Raw genomic sequence first — 20,295 nt, 5'->3', positions numbered from 1 at the left:
GGCGGCCGCGCAGGCTGGCAGGCCGATGATGCTCGGGGCCGGCGGCCGAGGGGAGGCAGCGTGAGCCGGAGAGAGCCCGGAGCAGCCGCGGTGGTAGCGCCGAAGCGCAGCCTCCTCCCGCTCCCACAATGCACAGGGCGGCGGCGGCGGCAGCAGCGGCAGCAGCAGCACCCGCCGCCGAAGGGGCTGCGGCGGCGACCCCGAGGACCCCGGGCACGCGGAGCGCTCGCGCCTGCTCGCGGCGAGCCCGGGAGTGATGGCCAGGCCCCCGCGGGCCTCCAGCGCCTGAGGCGCCCCGCCCCGCCCCGCCCAGCCTGGCGCGGCCCGCCCCACCCGGCTCTGCCCCGCTCCCTGCCGGCGGCTGCCTGGGCGCTTCCTAGTCGGCGCGGGCGGCCGCCCAGGCGAGGTGCGGCCTCCGCTCGGGCGGGGGGGCGTCGGCGCCGTGGGGCCCCGCCATGGCCGCGTCCGAGCTCTACACAAAGGTAAGGCGGCCCGCGGGCCGCGCAGTGGGGACGGGGCCGCGCGGCGGGCCGCTGCCGGCTGTCAGGCTGGCGTGGGGCGGGGGCGCGAGGGCCCGGCGGCTGCACCACCCTCTTCCCCAGCATTTCAAAATCCCTAGCCGGGCCCGCCTGCCGCAGAGGCGCCTTCCTCTTTTGGGGAAGGTGGCGGAGGGCGGCCTCTCTCGGCGGTCTCTGTGGCCCCTGCCACGCTCCCCGGGCTGCGTGCTCAGCGGGTTTCGGATTGGGAAGGGGGCCTGTGTCAGGATTGCCCTGGCCGCCGGCTTGGTTTTGGAAAAATCCTGGCTGCGCGGGAGATGCTTGATCGGCTAGATCAGATGGTCCCTCCCGTGGGGACAGGCGCTTAAAATAACGTCTTGTGTTGGTATGCGGTGCCACTTCTACCACCGGCCAACCTTTCTGTGAGATTATTTGGAATCCTGCAAACGGTCACCAGTCGATTCTCACCTTTAGCTGCCGGGTTTCAGATGGCTTCCGTGGGGTGGTGAGCCCCTGAGGAAGATGCAGCCGGATAAATGCGAGATGATTCACGGGCTGGGATGGTCGGTTCTCATTCGTCCCTGGGAGTTTGCTACCTACGTGTAATCCCTTAGAGCCTTGTTATGCTCCATGTCTTCACCATCGCCGGGGCGAGCCTTTTCCTTCAGGGTTTAGTTTAAGGAAAGCGGCAGCCTTTTCTTTCTTATACCGACATCAGTATTTTCTGGGTCTGCTAATCTCTGAGTGGCATATTTTGGAGAACTGTCCCTTTGAAGGCTTCTGAAAATTTGTCTTGGGCAGTGTGTGGTGTTTGGTGAATGTGTGGTGCTTGGTGAATGTGTGTCGTCATGGCATTTTATACTATAACTCTACTGTACGTAGGTGTTTTGCCAACGATTTAATTACCTTTAGTTCCAGTTAACAGAATGGGCTTCACTTTCCAAGTTTGTGTTGGCAGCAGAATCTCCATTTAGGATCTTAGAATCATTGTTTGCAAACGTGACCCAAGTAAGCCCAGGACCCAAGTTGCAGCATGTTGTTAGAAGTCTGGACCTGAAGTCAAGAGACCTGGATTCTAGGGGTGCCTGGGTGGCTCAGATGGTTAAGCGTCTGCCTTCGGCTCAGGTCATGATCCCAGGGTGCTGGGATCGAGCCCCGCCTCGAGCCCCGCCTCGAGCCCCGCCTCGAGCCCCGCCTCGGGCTCCCTGCTCCGCGGGAAGCCTGCTTCTCCCTCTCCCACTCCCCCTGCCTGTGTTCCCTCTCGCTGTGTATCTCTCTGGCAAATAAATAAATAAAATGTTAAAAAAAAAGAGAGAGATCTGGATTCTAGCCCAGGCCTTTTCACTTACTGTGTGACCTTGGACAAGTCACTTCTTTTGTTCAGTTGTCTCATATCTGTAAGTGGAGTTAATTATACCTGCTCTGCATCTCTTTCAAGGCTCTTGTGAGGATCAAACCTGGGAATTAGATGGGAAAGCTTTTGTAACCTGTGAATTTCTCAAGAAATTGGTATAGGATTAATTCAACCATGAGATGAGGAGTTTGCATAAAACATTCTCTAGGACCCCTTTCTTTCCAGCCACAGACTTAAAAGAGTGCACAGTTGGAACTTCTCTTTAAATCTGGTAATTTTCTTAGGCATTGTAAATCTCTAATGTATGAATGAATGTAATTGAAAACTGATTTGGTTACTTTATTAATAAACATTGATACAGTGCTAACTATGTGCCAGGTACTATAAGTGCTTTACAAATATTAACTCATTTAATCCTCATAATGAAAGTATGAGGTAGGTACTGAGAAATATCGGATGCATTTTCCCTTGAAGAGATATAGGTCTGTAAACATTCCCTAGTTACTTTGTATAGCCCTCCATTCTTCACTGTGCACAGTGAGGAGTCCATCCCTGAGCTGCCTAATTGTAGGCTGCTTAACTAGAGACTGATTGGATAATAAATTGCTCTTGGTCTTGGATCAGCCATTTTTCTCCCAAGATAATTTTTGAGAAGAAAAAAATTTTTTAAATACTGTGATTTTTAAATCTCAAGGTTTTGGCTTTTGTTCATTGCTTCATCACACACTCTTAAAATTCACCGTCTAGTCATTGTAAAGACAGACTGGTTTCGACATCAAGAGTGAGTTGAGCTTAAATTGCCTTCTAAATACATTTATGTCTAAGTATATTCTAATCTCTTGGCTATTTGTTGACTAATTCTTTCTGTGAATGGGCTGTAGCTTAATGGTGGGTCAAAATATTACTTGAGCACTTCCCGGGTGCCAGGTACTCTGCTTAATATTGAGAGGTTCTTTTTTTTTTTTTTAAGATTTTATTTGTTTATTTGAGAGAAAGAGAATGAGAGGTAGAGAGCACGAGAGGAAGAGGGTCAGAGGGAGAAGCCGACTCCCTGCCGAGCAGGGAGCCCGATGTGGGACTCGATCCTGGGACTCTGGGATCATGACCTGGGCCGGAGGCAGTCGCTTAACCAACTGAGCCACCCAGGCGCCCAATATTGAGAGGTTCTAACAGTGAACAAGACACAGCCCTTTTCCTCAAAGGACTCATAGTCTGTTTCTTATTATTTTTGACCTACTTTGAATATCTGGGAGCATAAATAACCTGTTGTTACCTCCACAGCAGGCAGACAGCTGGTGTGGTATTTATAAGTAGAAATTACGGAATGGGTCGGGACATGGGGAAGGTTGGAGTGATTGTAGAGATAAAAGCTTGGGTAGTGATTATTAGAAGAGGGAAATCATTAGAAGTTAAGTCAGTGGATAAACACAAGGATTTTTTTCCTCACAGAGGATTATAGGGAAGGAAGTTCTGGAGTAGATTGCAAAGAAAGATATATTAGTGACATGTCATAATTATGGTATTCAACATAGTGGTTAAATCTGAAAAGTGCCCTTTTAAAAAATGTCATTCAGAGCTTAAAGGCAGATTTTGATGTGTGATACAGATCAGCTCCCATTATGGTGAAAGGAAAGAGACCATTCAGTTTATTCTTTATAGCTAAAATGATAATGGTTTTGTCACAGTAATTTATCAGGGCTTCCGTTTTGTAAACTTTTCCGGCAGTGTAAACATTTAAGGGCAATAACTAGGTTCCTAGGATATAACATTTCTGGAAACTAACATTTTGGTTAAAATATGTTTGTTGGTTTTTAAAATAAAGGCTTTATTGAGATGTAATTTACATACCATACCATTTCCAATTTAAAGTTTACAATTCAGTGGTTTTTAGTATATTCACAGAGTTGTGGGTCATTTTGTTTTTAGATCCACCTGGCTTGTTCCCAAAAGAATTAAAGGTGGCTAAGATATCTCATTGCTTCTGATTTTGAAAATATTTGCAAGTCTTGACTTGCCAGTGGATATCTGAATCATAATGTCACCCATAGATGCTTTCAGCAAACTTCAAAGGATTCAGCATTTGTGGAGCAGAGTTTATTTTTTATTTTTTAAAGATTTTATTTATTTGACAGAGAGAGAGACACAACAAGAGAGGGAACACAAGCAGGGGGAGTGGGAGAGGAAGAAGCAGGCTTCCCGCTTAGCAGGGAGCCCGATGGGGGCTCAATCCCAGGACCCCGGGATCATGACCTGAGCCGAAGGCAGACGCTTAATGACTGAGCCACCCAGGCGCCCCTGGAGCAGAGTTTATTACCTAGGCTTACATGGATCACCTGCAGCAATACAGTGGCATGGTAGTCCTCCTAACATGAACTTCCCAGACATGGATAACACCATAAATGCTATAGAATGGCCAAGATTACCTGAAGTTGTTTAATTAGGAGTCCCATTGTGTATCAGGATGCTGAGTTTTGTAACAGTATAAAAATTTCTAAAACCCCTGCTCGAGGAAGCCATGTAAACTTTCCTAGATGAGACAGCAATTTAGGCCAAGAGATTGTATATCTGTAATTTTCCTTTCCTACCATAGTCCTTCATACCTACTTAAGCCACATGGCCTAGATTTTTTCTGGGATAGTTCCTGTTTTTTGTTCTATGCCTCTTCCCCTTTACCATCAATCATGGAAATTCCAACATATTTGGTGTTGAAATTACATTTTTCAGACTACTTTCAACATCTGAAAGCAGGACAGAAACCTCATCTCTGATCATGTGCCAGATTTGGGGTTTAGCAAGTACATTCGATTTCCTCAAGTATCCTGTTATGCCTCTTCCATCTATATTTCTTCCTGATGTCCCTAACAGTCTGTCTCCTGTAAATAATGGCTTGGGATGACTAGTCTACTTGTAGGAATGAAGCAGGGTATAAAGAAGTGGTTAAACAAGTAAGCACATTTTCAGGCATGTTGAACAGGATGAGTAATAGAGAGGAGAGCTGGGAGCCAAGGGAAACCAAAGAAACTGTTGCAGGAAACAAAATAGGAAATGATGGTCTGGTAGTTTGAGGCACAGGCAGATGATGTGGGAAAGAAGGGGACAAACTTGGGAGACAGGTCTCTGTGATGGATTAGATATAGGGTGGGAAGGAGAGGGAACAGTGTAAGTTAACACCAGTAGCTCTAGCTTTGGAAACTGGAAGTTAATTCCCATTATATCATGAATTTTTGCAGACTTTGTGGAACTTGTAAGCTACTCAGAAATACTTCAGACTTTTTTGAAACTTACTTATTTGTCAGAGAGAGAGAGAGAGAGCACAAGCAGGGAGAGCGGCAGGCAGAGGGAGACGCAGCCTCCCCGCTGAGCAGGGAGCCCAATGTGGGACTCCATCCCAGGACCCTGGGATCATGACCTGAGCCAAAGGCGGGTGCTTAACCAACTGTGCCACCCAGGCGTCCCAATACTTCAGACTTCTTGAGCAAAGCAGAAAGCTCATGACTTCCTCTTGAAATTTGTTACTGTCTCTTGAAGTGTGAATGTCTGGTGTATTGCCCAGTGTCTAAAAGAGTACAAAGAGGTTTTAATTTTAATGAGAGTGGCTATTGCCAGATAAGCATTTTAAATCTTCCTGGTGTTTTTTTTTTTTTTTTTTTTAAGATTTTTATTTATTTATTGAGAGAGATAATGATAGAGAGCATGAGAGGAGGGAGAGTCAGAGGGAGAAGCAGGGAGCCCGATGGGGGACTCCATCCCGGGATTTCAGGATCATGACCTGAGCTGAAGGCAGTCACTTAAACAACTGAGCCACCAGGCACCCAATCTTCCTGGTGATTTTAACTGTTCAAAGTAGGGGAACTCTGGAGGAGGGTCTATGAATGGGGTTTCTGGGATTTAACTACAACGTCTGAAGGGTTGGCGCAGGGTGGGGGTGCACTGTAGGAAAGTGTGGGAGAGGAGAGACAAACCCTCTTACCTCTTGTCTCAGAAGGTAATTTAGCTTCTTTGTTTTTAACTTTATAATGGATTTCTCCTCCACTGGGAGGAGGATAGACTTTGATTTTTTTGTCTCTACTTTACGCAATTCCTAATGAAGTATAAGGTATTCTCGGAAGTAGAAACTCCTGGCTGATCTATGGAATAAGGCCTGGCCCCAGGTAAAACATCATGTGGGCAACCCTACTCCTCCCATTCCATCCCGGAATGGCATGTCTTCTTCCCACAGTGTCTTCCCAGACCTTTTGCATTTGTCTCCCTGGGGAGTTTGTCTTCTCCTTTCCTTCCAGCTCTGTCTCTCTCTCATCAACGTAGTGAGGTATAATTTATATGTGATAAAATTCACTCATTTTAATTGTATAGTTTAGTGAGTTTTGACAAATACATTCTGTCATGTAACCACTACCATAAGCAAGGTATAGAACATTTTCATCATCCTCAGGAGTTCCTTGTGCTAAGCTTCTTCTCTTCCTCGGTTTATTCTTTGTATAGCTAAAATGATAATTTTTAAAATAAACTCCAGTTTACTAGAGTTGTACTTGCCCACTGGGACATCAGGAAGAGTTGTTTGTGTGTTTTCAAAATATATATTATGGGGATGCCTGGGTGGCTCAGTTGGTTGGGCGACTGCCTTCAGCTCGGGTCATGGTCCTGGAGTCCTGGGATCGAGTCTCGTGTTGGGCTCCCTGCTCAGCGGGGAGTCTGCTTCTCCCTCTGACCTTCTTCCCTCTCATGCTCTCTATCTCTCATTCTCTCTCTCTCAAATAAATAAATAAAATATTAAAAAAAAATATATATTATGGTTTCACCTTAGTCCAACCACTAGAGATACTTAATATAGAGGACTGAGCTGGGGTGTCACTCAGTGGGAGGTGGGAGTGGATGGCAGAGGAGCTTAGGTGGTATATTTAATCTTTACTTCACACACTTACCCCTTTACCTTTATCGATGGTGTCTGTCTTTGATGCCTTGGGTCCTTAGGTCCTTAGTGTGCTAAAATGCCCTTTGGTCAATTTTGCCTTTTAATGGTTGTCCTGTTCCATCTACCTTGGTTGTAATGTCAGTCTTGGTTTGTGGTGATAACGGATTTTTATACTGCAGAAACTTATCCCTGGCTTCTTCATGCCTCGGACCTTCTCCATTTCTCTTCTAAGCCCTCCTCAGCTGGAAGTCCCCTAAACCAGCAATTGTTAGCGTTAAACATTTCCTTGTACAATAGAGGCTTTTTGCCAGTTGTGGAACTTAGGGATGGTGTGATTATGTTTTGGTTTCAAAATAATGGCTCCAGACTTGGCTGAAATCAAGAGAGAAGTACATTATCCATTTCTAAGTGTTCATGAGGACCACCTCTCTACGTCCTTTGGCCCGATATGCTGCTATGGCCAAAAACATGAGCACATTGCTGAACTGGAGGGAGGCCGGACACTAATAAGACAAGTTTTGTCTTTCCTTAGTCACTCATACAGAAACTGGCATTTTCCGGCAGACAGCCTCTCCTTTGCTATCCTGCCTTCCGCTCCCTTTTTGCAATGGGGTCAATAAACTATCTCCTTTATTTATTTATTTATTTTTAAAGATTTTTATTTATTTATTTGTCAGAGAGAGAGAGAGAGCGTGTGCAGAAACAGGGGAAGGGGCAGGCAGAGCAGGCAGAGGGAGAAGCAGGCTCCCCGCCGAGCAGGGAGCCCGATGTGGGACTTGATCCCAGGACCCTGGGATCATGACCGGACCCGAAGGCAGACGCTTAACCGACTGAGCCACCCAGGCATCCCAAACTATCTCCTTTAAAAACAAAACAGACAAAACAGAAAACAAAACAAAAACACCTTTGCATTTTCCTGGCCAGAAATCCTGTGTGGGTGGTTGGGGTTTCTACCTCTTAATAAAAACACACTGAAACTAGAGGAATTTCAGAATGGGAAAAATAAAATGACTGTGGCAGTAAAGAAGGTAGATTAGAAAGGCAGAGTTCTTTAATTTAGAAAGATGAAGGTGGAAATCGATGAAGTATTTAACGTCAAGACTAAGAGAAATTTGTAACATCAAATCTCTGTAGGGATACTTGTTAGATCTTGAAATAAATGTGTCATTTAAAATGAATTTCTTCTTTAAACATTAAGTTTATATTTATGAAACTTATTATCTCAAGTTATGACAGCTAAGATGTAGTAGATAAATAAAGAGGGTCTGGATAATTCATACATCATAGTTCTGAGATAACAACTTAACAGACATCTCTTTGACAGTGTTACACAGTTTACCAGCCAGAGCTGTTTTAGTTGGAAGTAACAGAAACACAACTCAAAGCTAAAAAGGATTTTATTTGCTTCTATGACCTGAACGCCCAGGTCCATGGATTCAAGGCTAGAACCTGGTCTCTGAGGCTCTCTGTCACCGGCTCTAATGTCAAATTGTGCTGTCTGCCGTTGGTTTCATCCACATGACAGCTCTTTTCATGGTGAAAAAGATGATCAGTGGCACCTGCAGACCACATGACCTTCTAGTTCTGGGTCTGGAGGAAGTCTGGTAAAAGAATTCTGGTTGCCCTTGCTAGGAGTCATGTGCCCTCTCCTTTCACTGTTCTGTGTAGGTGGGGTGGGGGAGGGGGTGGGGGAGAATACTATATGCATAGTCAAGTCATGCTCATCTCAAAGACCAGGTGGAGGACAGGACGTCATGATTGATAGCTCCACTCAGACCTGGTGGGGTGGCTGAAAGCTGTTGCGCATCAGAAAGAATAGTTAATATCCACTATGAATAAGTTACCCAAAATACAAAGCGATTGAATTCTGCCCCTCCTCTTCTGATCTTTAAGCAGAAGAATGGGAGGATTTTGCATGACCAGAAGGACATTGGATAGCTTTCCCTGATAGAATCATTTTGAATTAAAAAAAAAAGTCATGGAGAATCCATATAAGCAAATGTTACTGAAATCATATCAGAGATGGAAGATTTGAAAAGTATTTTTCATTTAGTCTTAATCAGGAGCTTATGAACCCTATGTCACCTTTCCTTCTGAACTTTTTCTGCCATATTTCCTCAGTGTTTTATTTCCCCTCATTTCCTTCATATTTTTGCTTGAATACATTATTCTCTTCCCCCATTTTCATCAACAGATAAGTTGTAAAATTTGTTATTCCCGTTTGATTCACTTCCAGTGTTCTTTTTCTGCTCTCTTGCCTTCTACCCTGTCGTATGCTCCTAGACATCCCTACTCCTTTATTTAATCTACTCACCCTAAAGCTCTGTTGTGCTTTTTTTTTTTTTTTAGATTTTATTTATTTATTTGACAGATAGATAGAGAGCACAAGTAGGCAGAGGGAGAGGGAGAAGCAGGCTCTCCGCTGAGCGGGGAGCTGGATGTGGGACTTGATCCCAGGACCCTCCTGGGATCATGACCTGAGCCGAAGGCAGCCGCTTAACCGACTGAGCCACCCAGGCGCCCCATCTGTTGTTGTACTTTTGCTTTGTTACCACTCCCTGAATCCGACATCACAATAGGGAGTAATTTCTGATGAGTTTACATAAATTATTTTCTGTGTATGGGAGTATCTATATGTTTTAAACTATTAAACATTTTTGTGTTAAACTCCCTTTAGTCTAGACTAGTTAGAACTTAGTTTTTCATTTTACCATACTGGAATATATACAATTAAGGTGACCAGCTATTTCTTTAAGGATACCATCTCACTTTAAAAAATATTTTTGTAGCAGTCCTTAAAAAAACTTTTATCCAGAATTGGTCTCTACATGCTCAAGCTGAGAAAAATCTTACTTCTAATTTGACAAGCATCATGCTCACGCTGGGAGCAGAAGTCCTGGAGATGTTTTTCATAAAATCAGGACATTTTTAATAAGGAATTTGGGTCAAAACCTGGATTAAATGTTTATCAATTCAGAATATATATAGATAGATAGCTCGCGCTCTCTCTATATATCTTATTATAGAAGTGAAAAGTTAAACTCACTAGAGTTAATATTGTATTTTAACTCACTCTTCCTGTTCATACTAATTTTTTTCATCTTAAACCAAGATTTCTCAACCTCTGCACTATTGCCGTAGTAGGCTAGATAATCCTTCCTTTCTGTGGGCTTGTCCTGTGTATTGTAGGATTTTTAGTCAAATCCCTAACCTTTATCTGCTAGATCCAGTAACATCCCTTACCCCCAGTTGTAAAAACCAATTCATATTTTCTACAGACATTGCCAAATATCCCCTGGGGGCGGGGCGGGGAGCAAATCCCGCTCCCCTCTGCCACACTTGAGAACCTCTGTCCTAGACCTTAAGGCTTAGACTAGGGTAAGAAAAAGAGTTAAAAATAGAAGGAGAAATTTATTGGAAAAAACTTTTAAAAAATAACTTTTCAGTAATTTTTTTTCTGCTTATAGAAATCATACATCTCATAATTTGGAAAATACAGAAACATATAAAAGAAGAAAATTAAAAATTAATACCACCTAGAGATAATAATTGTTAATTATTAATTTACTTCCCTAAGTCTTTCATCTGTATTCATATGGTACTTTTTATGATTTTTTAAACTTAATATATATTGTGAGAATTTTTATATCATTAAATATTCATTGAGAATGTTTTTAGTGGCTGGATAATATTCTGTCACCTGGATGTACCATAATTTATTTACTGCTGGGCATTTTCACTATTATAAGATAGGTACTATGGTGAGCATCTTTGTACATAAATCTTTGAATTAGTCGGTTTTAGTCAATTTCGTATTCCAAGTCTCTCTGACAAGTGTTGACATTTACATTTATGCAGGGTAGGGTATTCACATTTATTTCCTTTTAAAAATAGCATTTTTTATGTACATTGCTTCAGGGCTAGGATGACCAGATGTCCCACTTATGTGAGATGCTTTCTGCCATCCAGTGCCTTTATTGTGTTTTGAGAAATCCTCTTAGATAGAAATATATAAATTTATTTCAAAAACCTAACCTTTTAGAAATCTAAACTATTTCCTTTTCCTGACCATTTTCCTCATTGTTGCTCTTATTCATTGTTTCTCCTTGATTTGGGGGGAATCTGGGCCAGACAGAATTATTGAATTAGAAAGAATTAAACAAACAAACAAACCATGAAGCTATTGTCTTAAGAGTATAAACAAGGTATAATTTTAACCTGAAAATATGTTATCATTTTATTGTAGACAACTTACTAGAACAAATTACTATTTGTTCTAACTAGAACAAATTACTATTTGTCGCGAGTGGTCAGAGAATGAACTTGTTTTCAGTGGATAGTCAAGAACCTGAGAGACCTACCTGCTGTCAAACAAGTAGAATGGAGCAAAATACACCCAGTGTTAAAGATAGCACCCTGAATGGAATCTTTATAGCACTCAGAAGGTATTTGTGGGTTTGGGAGGCCTCTGGGTCATTGCTGTGTATAGCAGCTGTGCTTAAGGACTGGTAGCCACAAATGTGGCTGAAAGTTGATGGTGTGGAAACTTAGGTATTGAAGCTTTAGGAAACCCAGTAGAAGTTGGAAGTTTCTTTGCTTTCTTCCTCCACGAAAACCTTGATTTTTACCTTCTTTAGTTGTCATTTGTTTTCTTCTAAAAACCATGGCTTGCATAAATGCAAGGCATATGATGATCAAATAATAACGGTTAGTATTTACCGAGGTCTCACTGTGGACCAGATGCTATTCTGAGAACTTGGTTACAACTGTTTGCTTCCTTGGCTTCCACCTCTCCCAGTGCCTGAGAGAGAGGCAATGTATCACAGCAGTCAAGCATGGACTCTATAGTTAGCATTTGAATTCTGGTTTGAATCCTGGATTCACTCTTCACTTTCCGTGTGACCTTAACCAAGCTACTTAACTTTCCTGTGCCTCAATTTCCTCTTTTTTTTTTTTTTTTTTTAAGATTTTATTTATTTATTTGTCAGAGAGAGAGAGCACAAGCAGGGGGAGTGGCAGGCAGAGGGAGAAGCAGGTTCCCTGCTGAGCAGGGAGCCGGATGCGGGACTCGATCCCAGGACCCAGAGATCATGACCTGAGCCAAAGGCAGCTACTTAACCAGCAGAGCCACCCAGGCGTCCCTCAATTTCCTCATTTTTTTAATGGGGATAATAATACCTACCTCATGTGGTTTTAATGATGACTAAATTTTTTAATATATATAAAAATGCTTAGAATGGCAACTGATGCATAATGCAGACTTAACTGTTGCCTCTTTTTATTGTTGCTGTTTGGTTGTAGCTATTGTTCTTTCTCTAGGGCCACTTTGTCTTCTTCATAAACTCAGCTACGTCTTATAACCTCCTGGATATTGGTGCTCCTAGGTTCTGTCCTTAACCTACATTCCTTCCCACTGTGGCCTGATCTGCTCCTGAAAAGTTAGGTATGAACCTGTGCTGATGACTTCCAAATCTCTGTTTCCAGCCTACTTGTTCTTACACCTAAATCCCTGCAACAGCTGCCTATGGACGTCTTTTTTTTTTTTTTTTTTTAAGATTTTATTTATTTATTTGACAGAGAGAGAGAGAAACAGCGAGAGAGGGAACACAAGCAGGGGGAGTGGGAGAGGGAGAGGGAGAAGCAGGCTTCCCACTGAGCAGGGAGCCTGATGCGGGGTTAGATCCCAGGACCCTGGGATCATGACCTGAGCGGAAGGCAGACGCTTAACGACTGACTGAGCCACCCAGGCGCCCCCTGCCTATGGATATCTTTACAGGCACCTCAAACCTAGCATATTCAACATTGAACCTGTCGTCTCCTCCCTTCCTCTTCATTCCACTTTACTTCTTTGTGTCTTATTTTCCTCATCTATAGGATGGTATAATAGTAATAGCAACTTAATAGAGTTAAGAGGATTAAGTGATATAGTTCATGCATAGCACTTAGAATAATGCCTGGTTCACATTTGAGAAAAGTTAGCCACTATAATTGTTACTATTTGTATTCCCTGTCTGGTGAATGGCATCAACATCCATCCATGTACCCAAACAGAAAGTTAGAAATTGTCTTGATTTACGCCCCCTTTAGCCAACTGCCCCTGCCCCCCAATCACTTACCATTTCCTGGTACCGTCCTTACTTTGTTTGGAGCCTTCTTTCTTGGATCCTGTAACAGCATCCAGAGCAATTTTGGGTCTTACCTCCTGTAATCTGTTTTTTGTTCTGTTACCAGAGTGATCTTCATGTAAGGAACATACCTGATCATGCCACTCTCTGACTTGAAATTCCTCAGTGATTCCCTATAGGATATTGTCTTGAGAATAAATATGTTAATGTAGTGCTTTCCAAACTTTGGTGTCCATCTGAAATCACCTAGGAATCTTGTTAAAATGGAGGTTCTGATGTAGGTCTGTGATGGGGCCCCAAGACTTTCTAACAACTTCCATGTGAAACCAGTGCTGCTAGATTGAGGACCACACCTTGAGTAGTGAGGCCATGATACACTGGGCTTTTCCTGATCTGCCTTCACCCTGGGCCTGCCTCCTGTCTCATTTTCCCTCCTGGCATTCAGGTCTTCACTTTAAGTCAAGAGCTCTCCAGGTTGCCTTCTTCCTGCTTTGCAGCATTCCCCTTGGCTGGATTTCTCCACTGTTTGTTCATGAATTATGTCTTTCAGATCCTAGTCTGTCTAAGATGTTCCTGAGTGTTCTTATAAGAACGCTCTGTCTACATCTGTCCTGACACAACACTGCATTGCAGATGTTTATCTCCTGAGGACAGGGGAAATATCACATTTGTTTTGTTTTAGTAACAACTTCATTGAGATATCATTCACATACATTACAATTCATTCATTTAAAGTGTGTGATTCAGTGGTTTTCATGTTTTTTGACCTAGCATCTAGACTAGTATTTAGTACATAGTAAGTAACACCTCCATGATTGAATGAATGAATGAACTCGGCGTTAAAGTACCATTGGAAAACACAGCTCTTAACATGCTGCTCTCCAGCTTAAAAAACTCTGGCTGGTCCCCAGCCCCTCCTCCCCTGCCCTATTTATCTACTGTAGAATCAACTCATTCCTTATCTTCACATTTAAGACTCTTGATCTTTTTCTTTTTTAAAGATCTTATTTATTTATTTGACAGAGAGAGACACAGCGAGAGAGGGAATACAAGCAGGGAGAGTGGGAGAGGGAGAAGCAGGTTTCCCGCTGAGCAGGGAGCCCAATGTGGGGCTCAATCCCAGGACCCTGGGATCATGACCTGAGCCAAAGGCAGACACTTAACAACTGAGCCACCCAGGCACCCCTTGATCTTTTTCTAACCCTAGTCTCTTGGCTTGATCTTTCACAACATGGGTTTCCCAGACTTTATATGTAGCAATCATCTGGAATGCTTTTTAAAATGTAAATTTCTGAGGGGCGCCTGGGTGGCTCAGTCAGTTAAGCATCAGACTCTTGATTTCTGCTCAGGTCATGATCTCAGGGTTGTGGGATGGAGCCCTGAGTTGGGCTCCATGCTCAGCAGGGAGTCTGCTTGAGTTTCTCTCTCTCTCATACCCTCTGCTCCCCCCGCCCCAATAAGAAATCTTTAAGAAAAAAAAAAATTACTGAGTTTGCTTTCAGAGACTGAGTCAGTAGGTTTGGAAGTCCCAGGAATCTGCATTTTTTAACCAATGCCCTAAAGGATTTTGATGCAGGTGGTCTGTGGAATTCCATTCTGGAACATAGAACCAACCTTGCTGCTTGAGCCAATATTTGAGCTTTGCCTGACTTTGGACTTTGTCTACCATATTTCCCTCTTACCAGAATCCCCCACCTAATAAATGCACAGTAAAAGTTAGCTGATTTAAACTATTTGTTCAGTGGTGGTGGTGGTGGTGGTGAGTCTTTTTAAAATTATAAGACTATATTACTGTAGATACATTGTGGGCCATTTTCCCCCTGGCTATCCTTAATGTTTCACTTTTAATAGAATATGTGAGAAAACCTAGCATATGGAAGTGACCCAGTAAATCTTTTTGCTATTTTTAAAGGCAACTGGAAAAACTGCCTCTCTTACATTAAAACTAAATTGAGAATCTTCTATGGTGAAAGATGTTCCATTACCTTTACTAATAATAGATGTGAAATAGTGTAAGAAATGACTTGCAAAATTACTGTGGGAACTATTTTCCTTTTCAAAAAGTCTTTTAAAAAAACTACAAAAATAATAAATATTCAGTGCAGATCCTTGGAAAATTCATAAATACAAAAGAAAGAATTGCATGTAATCTCACTGTCCTCACATATTCTTAGTATTTGGATGTATGTCCTTCTACTTTTTTTCCTATGTATATTTTCTCCAACAGAATGGTTTATTTTGTGCATACTATTTTGTAGCAAGATTTTTTTCTCTAAGTAGTATATTATGAACGTTTTCCCATGCCAATACATATTTTTTTACAGTATCTTTTTAATGGATTCAGAGTGTTATATTGCATGAGTCAGTCGTATGTTAGTCAACCAGTCCACTATGGTAAGTTCCAACTTTTTGACAGTTTACATTTAAATTGAAGAGAACCAAAAGCCTTTGTGTGTTCCTTTAAAAAGAAATCAATTTTAGTAGTTAATGAATTTGACTATAATTAACAGAACATCCCATTTTTCTACATAACAATATTGGTATAAAAACTTGGTGATTATCATATCAATGTTAAGAGGATTATTCTTTTTTTTTAAAAGATTTTATTTATTTATTTGAGGGAGAGAGAATGAGAGGTAGAGAGCACGAGAGGGAAGAGGGTCAGAGGGAGAAGCAGACCCCCTGCTGAGCAGGGAGCCCGAAGTGGGACTCAATCCCAGGACTTCAGGATCATGACCTGAGCCGAAGGCAGTCGCTTAACCAGCTGAGCCACCCAGGCGCCCAAGAGGATTATTCTTATTATAAGAGTTTAAAAGGACTAAAAAACAAAACAAAACCCACAGGAATATCAAAGCACTCAGGAATAAATTTTTTTTTGTTTAAGATTTTATTTATTTATTTGACAGAGACACAGCGAGAGAGGGAACACAAACAGGATGAGAGGGAGAGGGAGAAGCAGGCTTCCCGCCGAGCAGGGAGCCGGATGCGGGGCTAGATCCCAGGACTCTGGGATCACGACCTGAGCCGAAGGCAGACGCTTAATGACTGAGCCACCCAGGCGCCCCAGGAATAAATTCTTAAATGTTTGAAATCTCGGAGTGTGCCAACCACAACAGCCCACTAGAAGGAAATTCTCTAGACTATAGACGTAGACAGATCAAGGTTATTAACTAGTGGACCAGGTGAATCAAGCTGTAGGTTAGCTCCAGCGTGAGAGGACAGTGGATCCCTTTCTCTGCCAGTATTTTGGAAGCCATATCTAGGTGGGATGAATTGTAGTGTAATCTACACATTAATATACTTGCTTTTTCTTGCTAATCAAGGAGACTATCCCTGACTACTAAAAGCCACTCAGGATTTGTCAAGCCTCTACATCCATATTTAATAGCAGGATAGCCTGGTTACTCAGAAACTGGCTGTAGAAATGATAATGTTGACTTAGGCTAAGGGAGAAGAAATAAAGCAGAGGTTTTTATTCAAGAAAAAACACATTTACTAAATCAAGAGAAGTAATGTGGGAAATAATCTCTGAGACTTTAGATTGATCTCTTTAAAGCTCTGAAAAGGAGTCTTTTGGATAATGTATTTCAGTTAAGCCCCCTTGGTTTACAAATACTGTAATAAAATGTTTCTTATAATGAGCTTCTACCTTAAATGTTTGGGATATTAGCTAAGGATCCTTAGGGGCCCAGTTCTTGAGATAATCCAGTCCCCTGGGGCAGAGGTGGCATGTTGTGGGGCCCAAGGGTTTTCTAAGTCTGTGTCAGTAGCAGTGCCTTAGTCTTAGAATAATCTGTGGACCATGCAGACTTTCTTCTTCTATCACTGCCCACTGGAGTTTGAGATCTGTTTTGTCTTTGGAGCTAGAGGCTCTTTCTGAGCCTCCAATGTGGTGTGTTTAAGAAGGATCTGGACAAAACCTGTAGTGTGCAGCTTAACTGGTTAGAGTAAGAACTGGGATGTGTAATCTGAGTTGATGAAAATCTAAGTGATGGGAACATTTAAGTCAGTAGCAGTTTAACAAATCTGTAAGACTTGGTTGTGATCTGTACCATTCTGTATATGGATTCTTAAATTCTTAAATTAAATTCTAGATTCTTAAAATAATTATGTTCATAAGGTTAGTCATCTCCTGTATTCTTATTTGGCTTGCTTGTCTATTGGTTGTTTTTTCCTGAAAAAAGGTAAGGTAATTGTCATGGACTATGGTGAAATTTAATAAATCTGAATGAGTAGAGGCAAAATTATTTTAAAATATGTGTGTGAAATAGATGGATTAGTACCACTCTTTATTATTCCAACTTGAAAATGTCTTCTTTTGGGTAGCAGTTAAGGTTTTATAACTATGAAATTACATAGATTGAGTTTATTCAGAATGTGGTCAATATATAGACCAACACAGTCTCAAGCAGAGCACCGGATGCTTTTGTGCATGCTTTTCACTTTAGTCAACTCCATTCTTTTGGTTTTCATTCTTCCTGCCATGGCACAGTGACATCTGATGCAGCTAGAGCTTAAAGAAGAAGGGTCATGTTAATTAATTCCAGTGAAACAGAAACTGTCTCAAATAATTAGTGGAATAACAGTCTCTTTAAAAGACTTTAGAGCTTTTTTTTTCTTTCCAAGGACTAGAGAAGGAGAATGGCACAAATTGTTCACGCGAGATCATTTTAAGCTATTGATGCATCTTATAGTCCTCATCTGATGTTTCTGATTTCAATATGAATCATTCAGGCCATGTAGTGATTTTTTTCTTATTTTCTCTTGAGGCTCTCTGACTTCAGTAACAGTTTTCAAGAGAGCAACCCCATGAACTTTGGCTTAGTCAGAATCTAAGAATGGTCTCCATTTTATTATTTTATTTATAGTTGTCATATTTTAGTTTAAATACAGTTGACCTAGCAAGTAAAAATTTTTGTGTACAAGTAGGGTGGTAAATACCAGGTCAGCTTGCCTGCTGGGTTATTGTAAGGAAGAAGAGGCTATGTTTGTTCTCCCGTCACTGTTTTCTTCAGTTGATCTTGCCATTATGGGGTTTGATTTTTTGTTTATTTGTTTGTTTGTTTATCTTCCAAATAGTTAAGGAAAGAGGGATTAATGGTCAGGGATAGCTAGAGTTAGGGAAAACAGGTCAGGAGGTAAGTGGGAAGATCCTTTCCCATATTGTGATTGTCTTTGTTTTCCAGCCCAACATTGGAAGCTTTCGTCTTATGACCTAACCTTCAAGGCCACTGCCTTCAAGCAAACTAGGAAGTTTAATCTACGTATAATTTTAGTAGGTAAAAAGGGAATAAGAGGAAATTAACATATAACATATGATGTATGTTTTTTTTTTTTCACAAATAAAAAGGTCTGGATTTTATTTTGTGTTGAAAATATACTCAGGATCTTATGCATGTTTAGGAGCTCAGTTTCTGGAAGCATAATAATAAAGATGTAAAGAAAAAGGGAACAAAAATGTAAAAAAAAAAAAGGAAAAAGAAAAAGAAAGGCTAAAAAAAGGGTGGTTTGAGATTGGGAGATTTGGGTATGATTACCTGAATGTGTATTACCGTGTATGTGTGGGGCAAACAGGGTTCTGTCCTAGGAAGGGAAACAGCCCTATAACTCAGGGAACCAATGACTTATCTACAAATAATATTGGCCATTGTGCTGTAGAGGTAGGAAACTCAGAGTAGATGAAACAGAGGAGGCATTAGAACAAACACTTCGCATATAGATGTATGGTTATGTTTCTGCTTTAGTCCTTTGTACTTTGTGTTGTGATGTCTATTTTGGTTGGTTGTTCTCTCAAGTTAGTTGTAATTTTTATCTAAGATTTCTGAAACTAGCTACAAAATCTGCTTGGAATACCTGATTTTTTAGGTTTTTTGAAAAATGTGATTGAAACAACTTTGCCATGCAGGGATTTGTGTGAACCAGATCTATGAAAAGAAAATAGAGAAAAAACTATTTACATCGTGTAAACAAGAGTTAAACTTTATGCTCAGAGGCGGCAGTGGGGTTGGTGGCTTCAGTGAAGAAAAGTGAGAGTTCAATTTTCATCTTGGCCTGAGAGGTTTTTGGCGCCAAGGGTCACCATGTTAGGGAAAAAGCAGGTTGGGTAGACTTGGGTCTCTTAGAGGAGGACGACGAGTTCAAGGAGTTCCCTGAGGAAGACTGGGCTGGTTTAGATGAAGATGAAGATGCACATGTCTGGGAGGATAATTGGGGTGATGACAACATAAAGGATGACTTCTCTAGTCAGTTATGAGCTGAACTAGAGAAACATGGTTACAAGGTGGAGACGGCTTAGCATCCAGAAGAAGAGTCGAAGCAACCTACACTTGAACTGATGGGACACTTAAAACAATATGGTTATTTCATTACCTGCTTGGATTTATTTTTGTTTTTGTAACATAAAAAAATAAATGTTTTGATCTAAAAAAAAAGAATTAAACTTTATGAATCTGAATGATTAAATAACAGGTACATAAAATGAATGGGAAATACTTGAGAACAAATAAAAAGTGGTAAATAATAATGTGACATGGTTAAAAGCATGATCTCCTGTTTTAGGCTGGGCTTCTTCCTGTGTGACCTGGCAAATTAATGAATGTACTCACCTCATAGGGCATCTGAGAGGTTTGTAAATCACACACATATATGTGTAAAGCACTTAGCTTACTACTTGGCACATCATAATGGAGTCTGTGAATATTAACTCTTAGCTGGTATTATTGGCTTGTCTTTTTTGAAAGCATGAGTGGGGGGGGGCAGAGGGAGAAGGAGAGAGAGGATCCCAACCAGGTTCTATGCTCAGTGCAGAGCCTGATGTGGGGCTCCATCCCACGACCCTGAGATCATGATCTGAGCTGAAATCAAGAGTCTGATGCTTAACTGAGTGAGCCACACAGGTGCCCCTATTGACTTGTCTATTTTAAATGATTTGTAAAAATTCACTTGCTTAAAAAAAAAATAGTCCTAATACATCTCTCTTACACCTCATACGCTTAATGATTTTGGAGGGTTTCAAGACATGAGTTATGAACACTATTACAATTTTCACTTTATTCTAATAGGATTTGGCTAGCGATTCTCTTTCACATACAGCCTGTCTCTAACTCCACATTGTCAGCATCATCTGCCATGGCTGTAGCTTTCATCCCAGTCCCTTCTAAATTTCTCCATCAGTATTCTCAACCTTTTTTTTCTTCCGGAAAGAGAAACTTATTCTAAATAAGGGCTCTTAAAGGTCCTCCACCCTGTTGTAATTAACTGGGTAACTAGCACTTTATGCATAATATAAACATGTCATAAACTATTGGTTGAATCTCAAAAGCCAGTCCCAATCCCTTTTCTTTTGCCCATATAGAGGTTTACAAGACAAACATTCCCTTTTCTCACCTTTTTTTTTTTTTTAAGATT

The 20,295-nt window shown here is 41.4% G+C and overlaps 1 protein-coding gene and 1 pseudogene across 4 annotated transcripts in view; both read left to right on the top strand.

Moving 5' to 3' along the window:
* The first annotated feature begins 392 nt into the window (after positions 1-392).
* Positions 393-20,295, top strand: part of MYO5A (myosin VA) — a 188,842-nt gene continuing 168,939 nt past the window's right edge. For all 4 annotated transcript variants that reach the window (XM_088024798.1, XM_088024797.1, XM_028099985.1 and 1 more), the window contains exon 1: positions 393-482. In XM_088024798.1, the coding sequence (XP_087880924.1) occupies positions 456-482 (27 nt within the window). In that variant the 5' untranslated portion in view covers positions 393-455. The remainder of the gene's footprint in view (positions 483-20,295) is intronic.
* Positions 3,176-19,183, top strand: LOC114206295 (26S proteasome complex subunit SEM1 pseudogene; annotated as a pseudogene).

This window comes from Eumetopias jubatus, unplaced genomic scaffold (assembly GCF_037043125.1).
Source record: "Eumetopias jubatus isolate StellerSeaLion01/CBP00866 unplaced genomic scaffold, mEumJub1_p1.0 scaffold_7, whole genome shotgun sequence".
Lineage (NCBI taxonomy): Eukaryota > Metazoa > Chordata > Mammalia > Carnivora > Otariidae > Eumetopias > Eumetopias jubatus.
The sequence above is the reverse complement of the archived record's forward strand: the minus strand, read 5'-3'. Positions and strand labels throughout refer to the sequence as shown.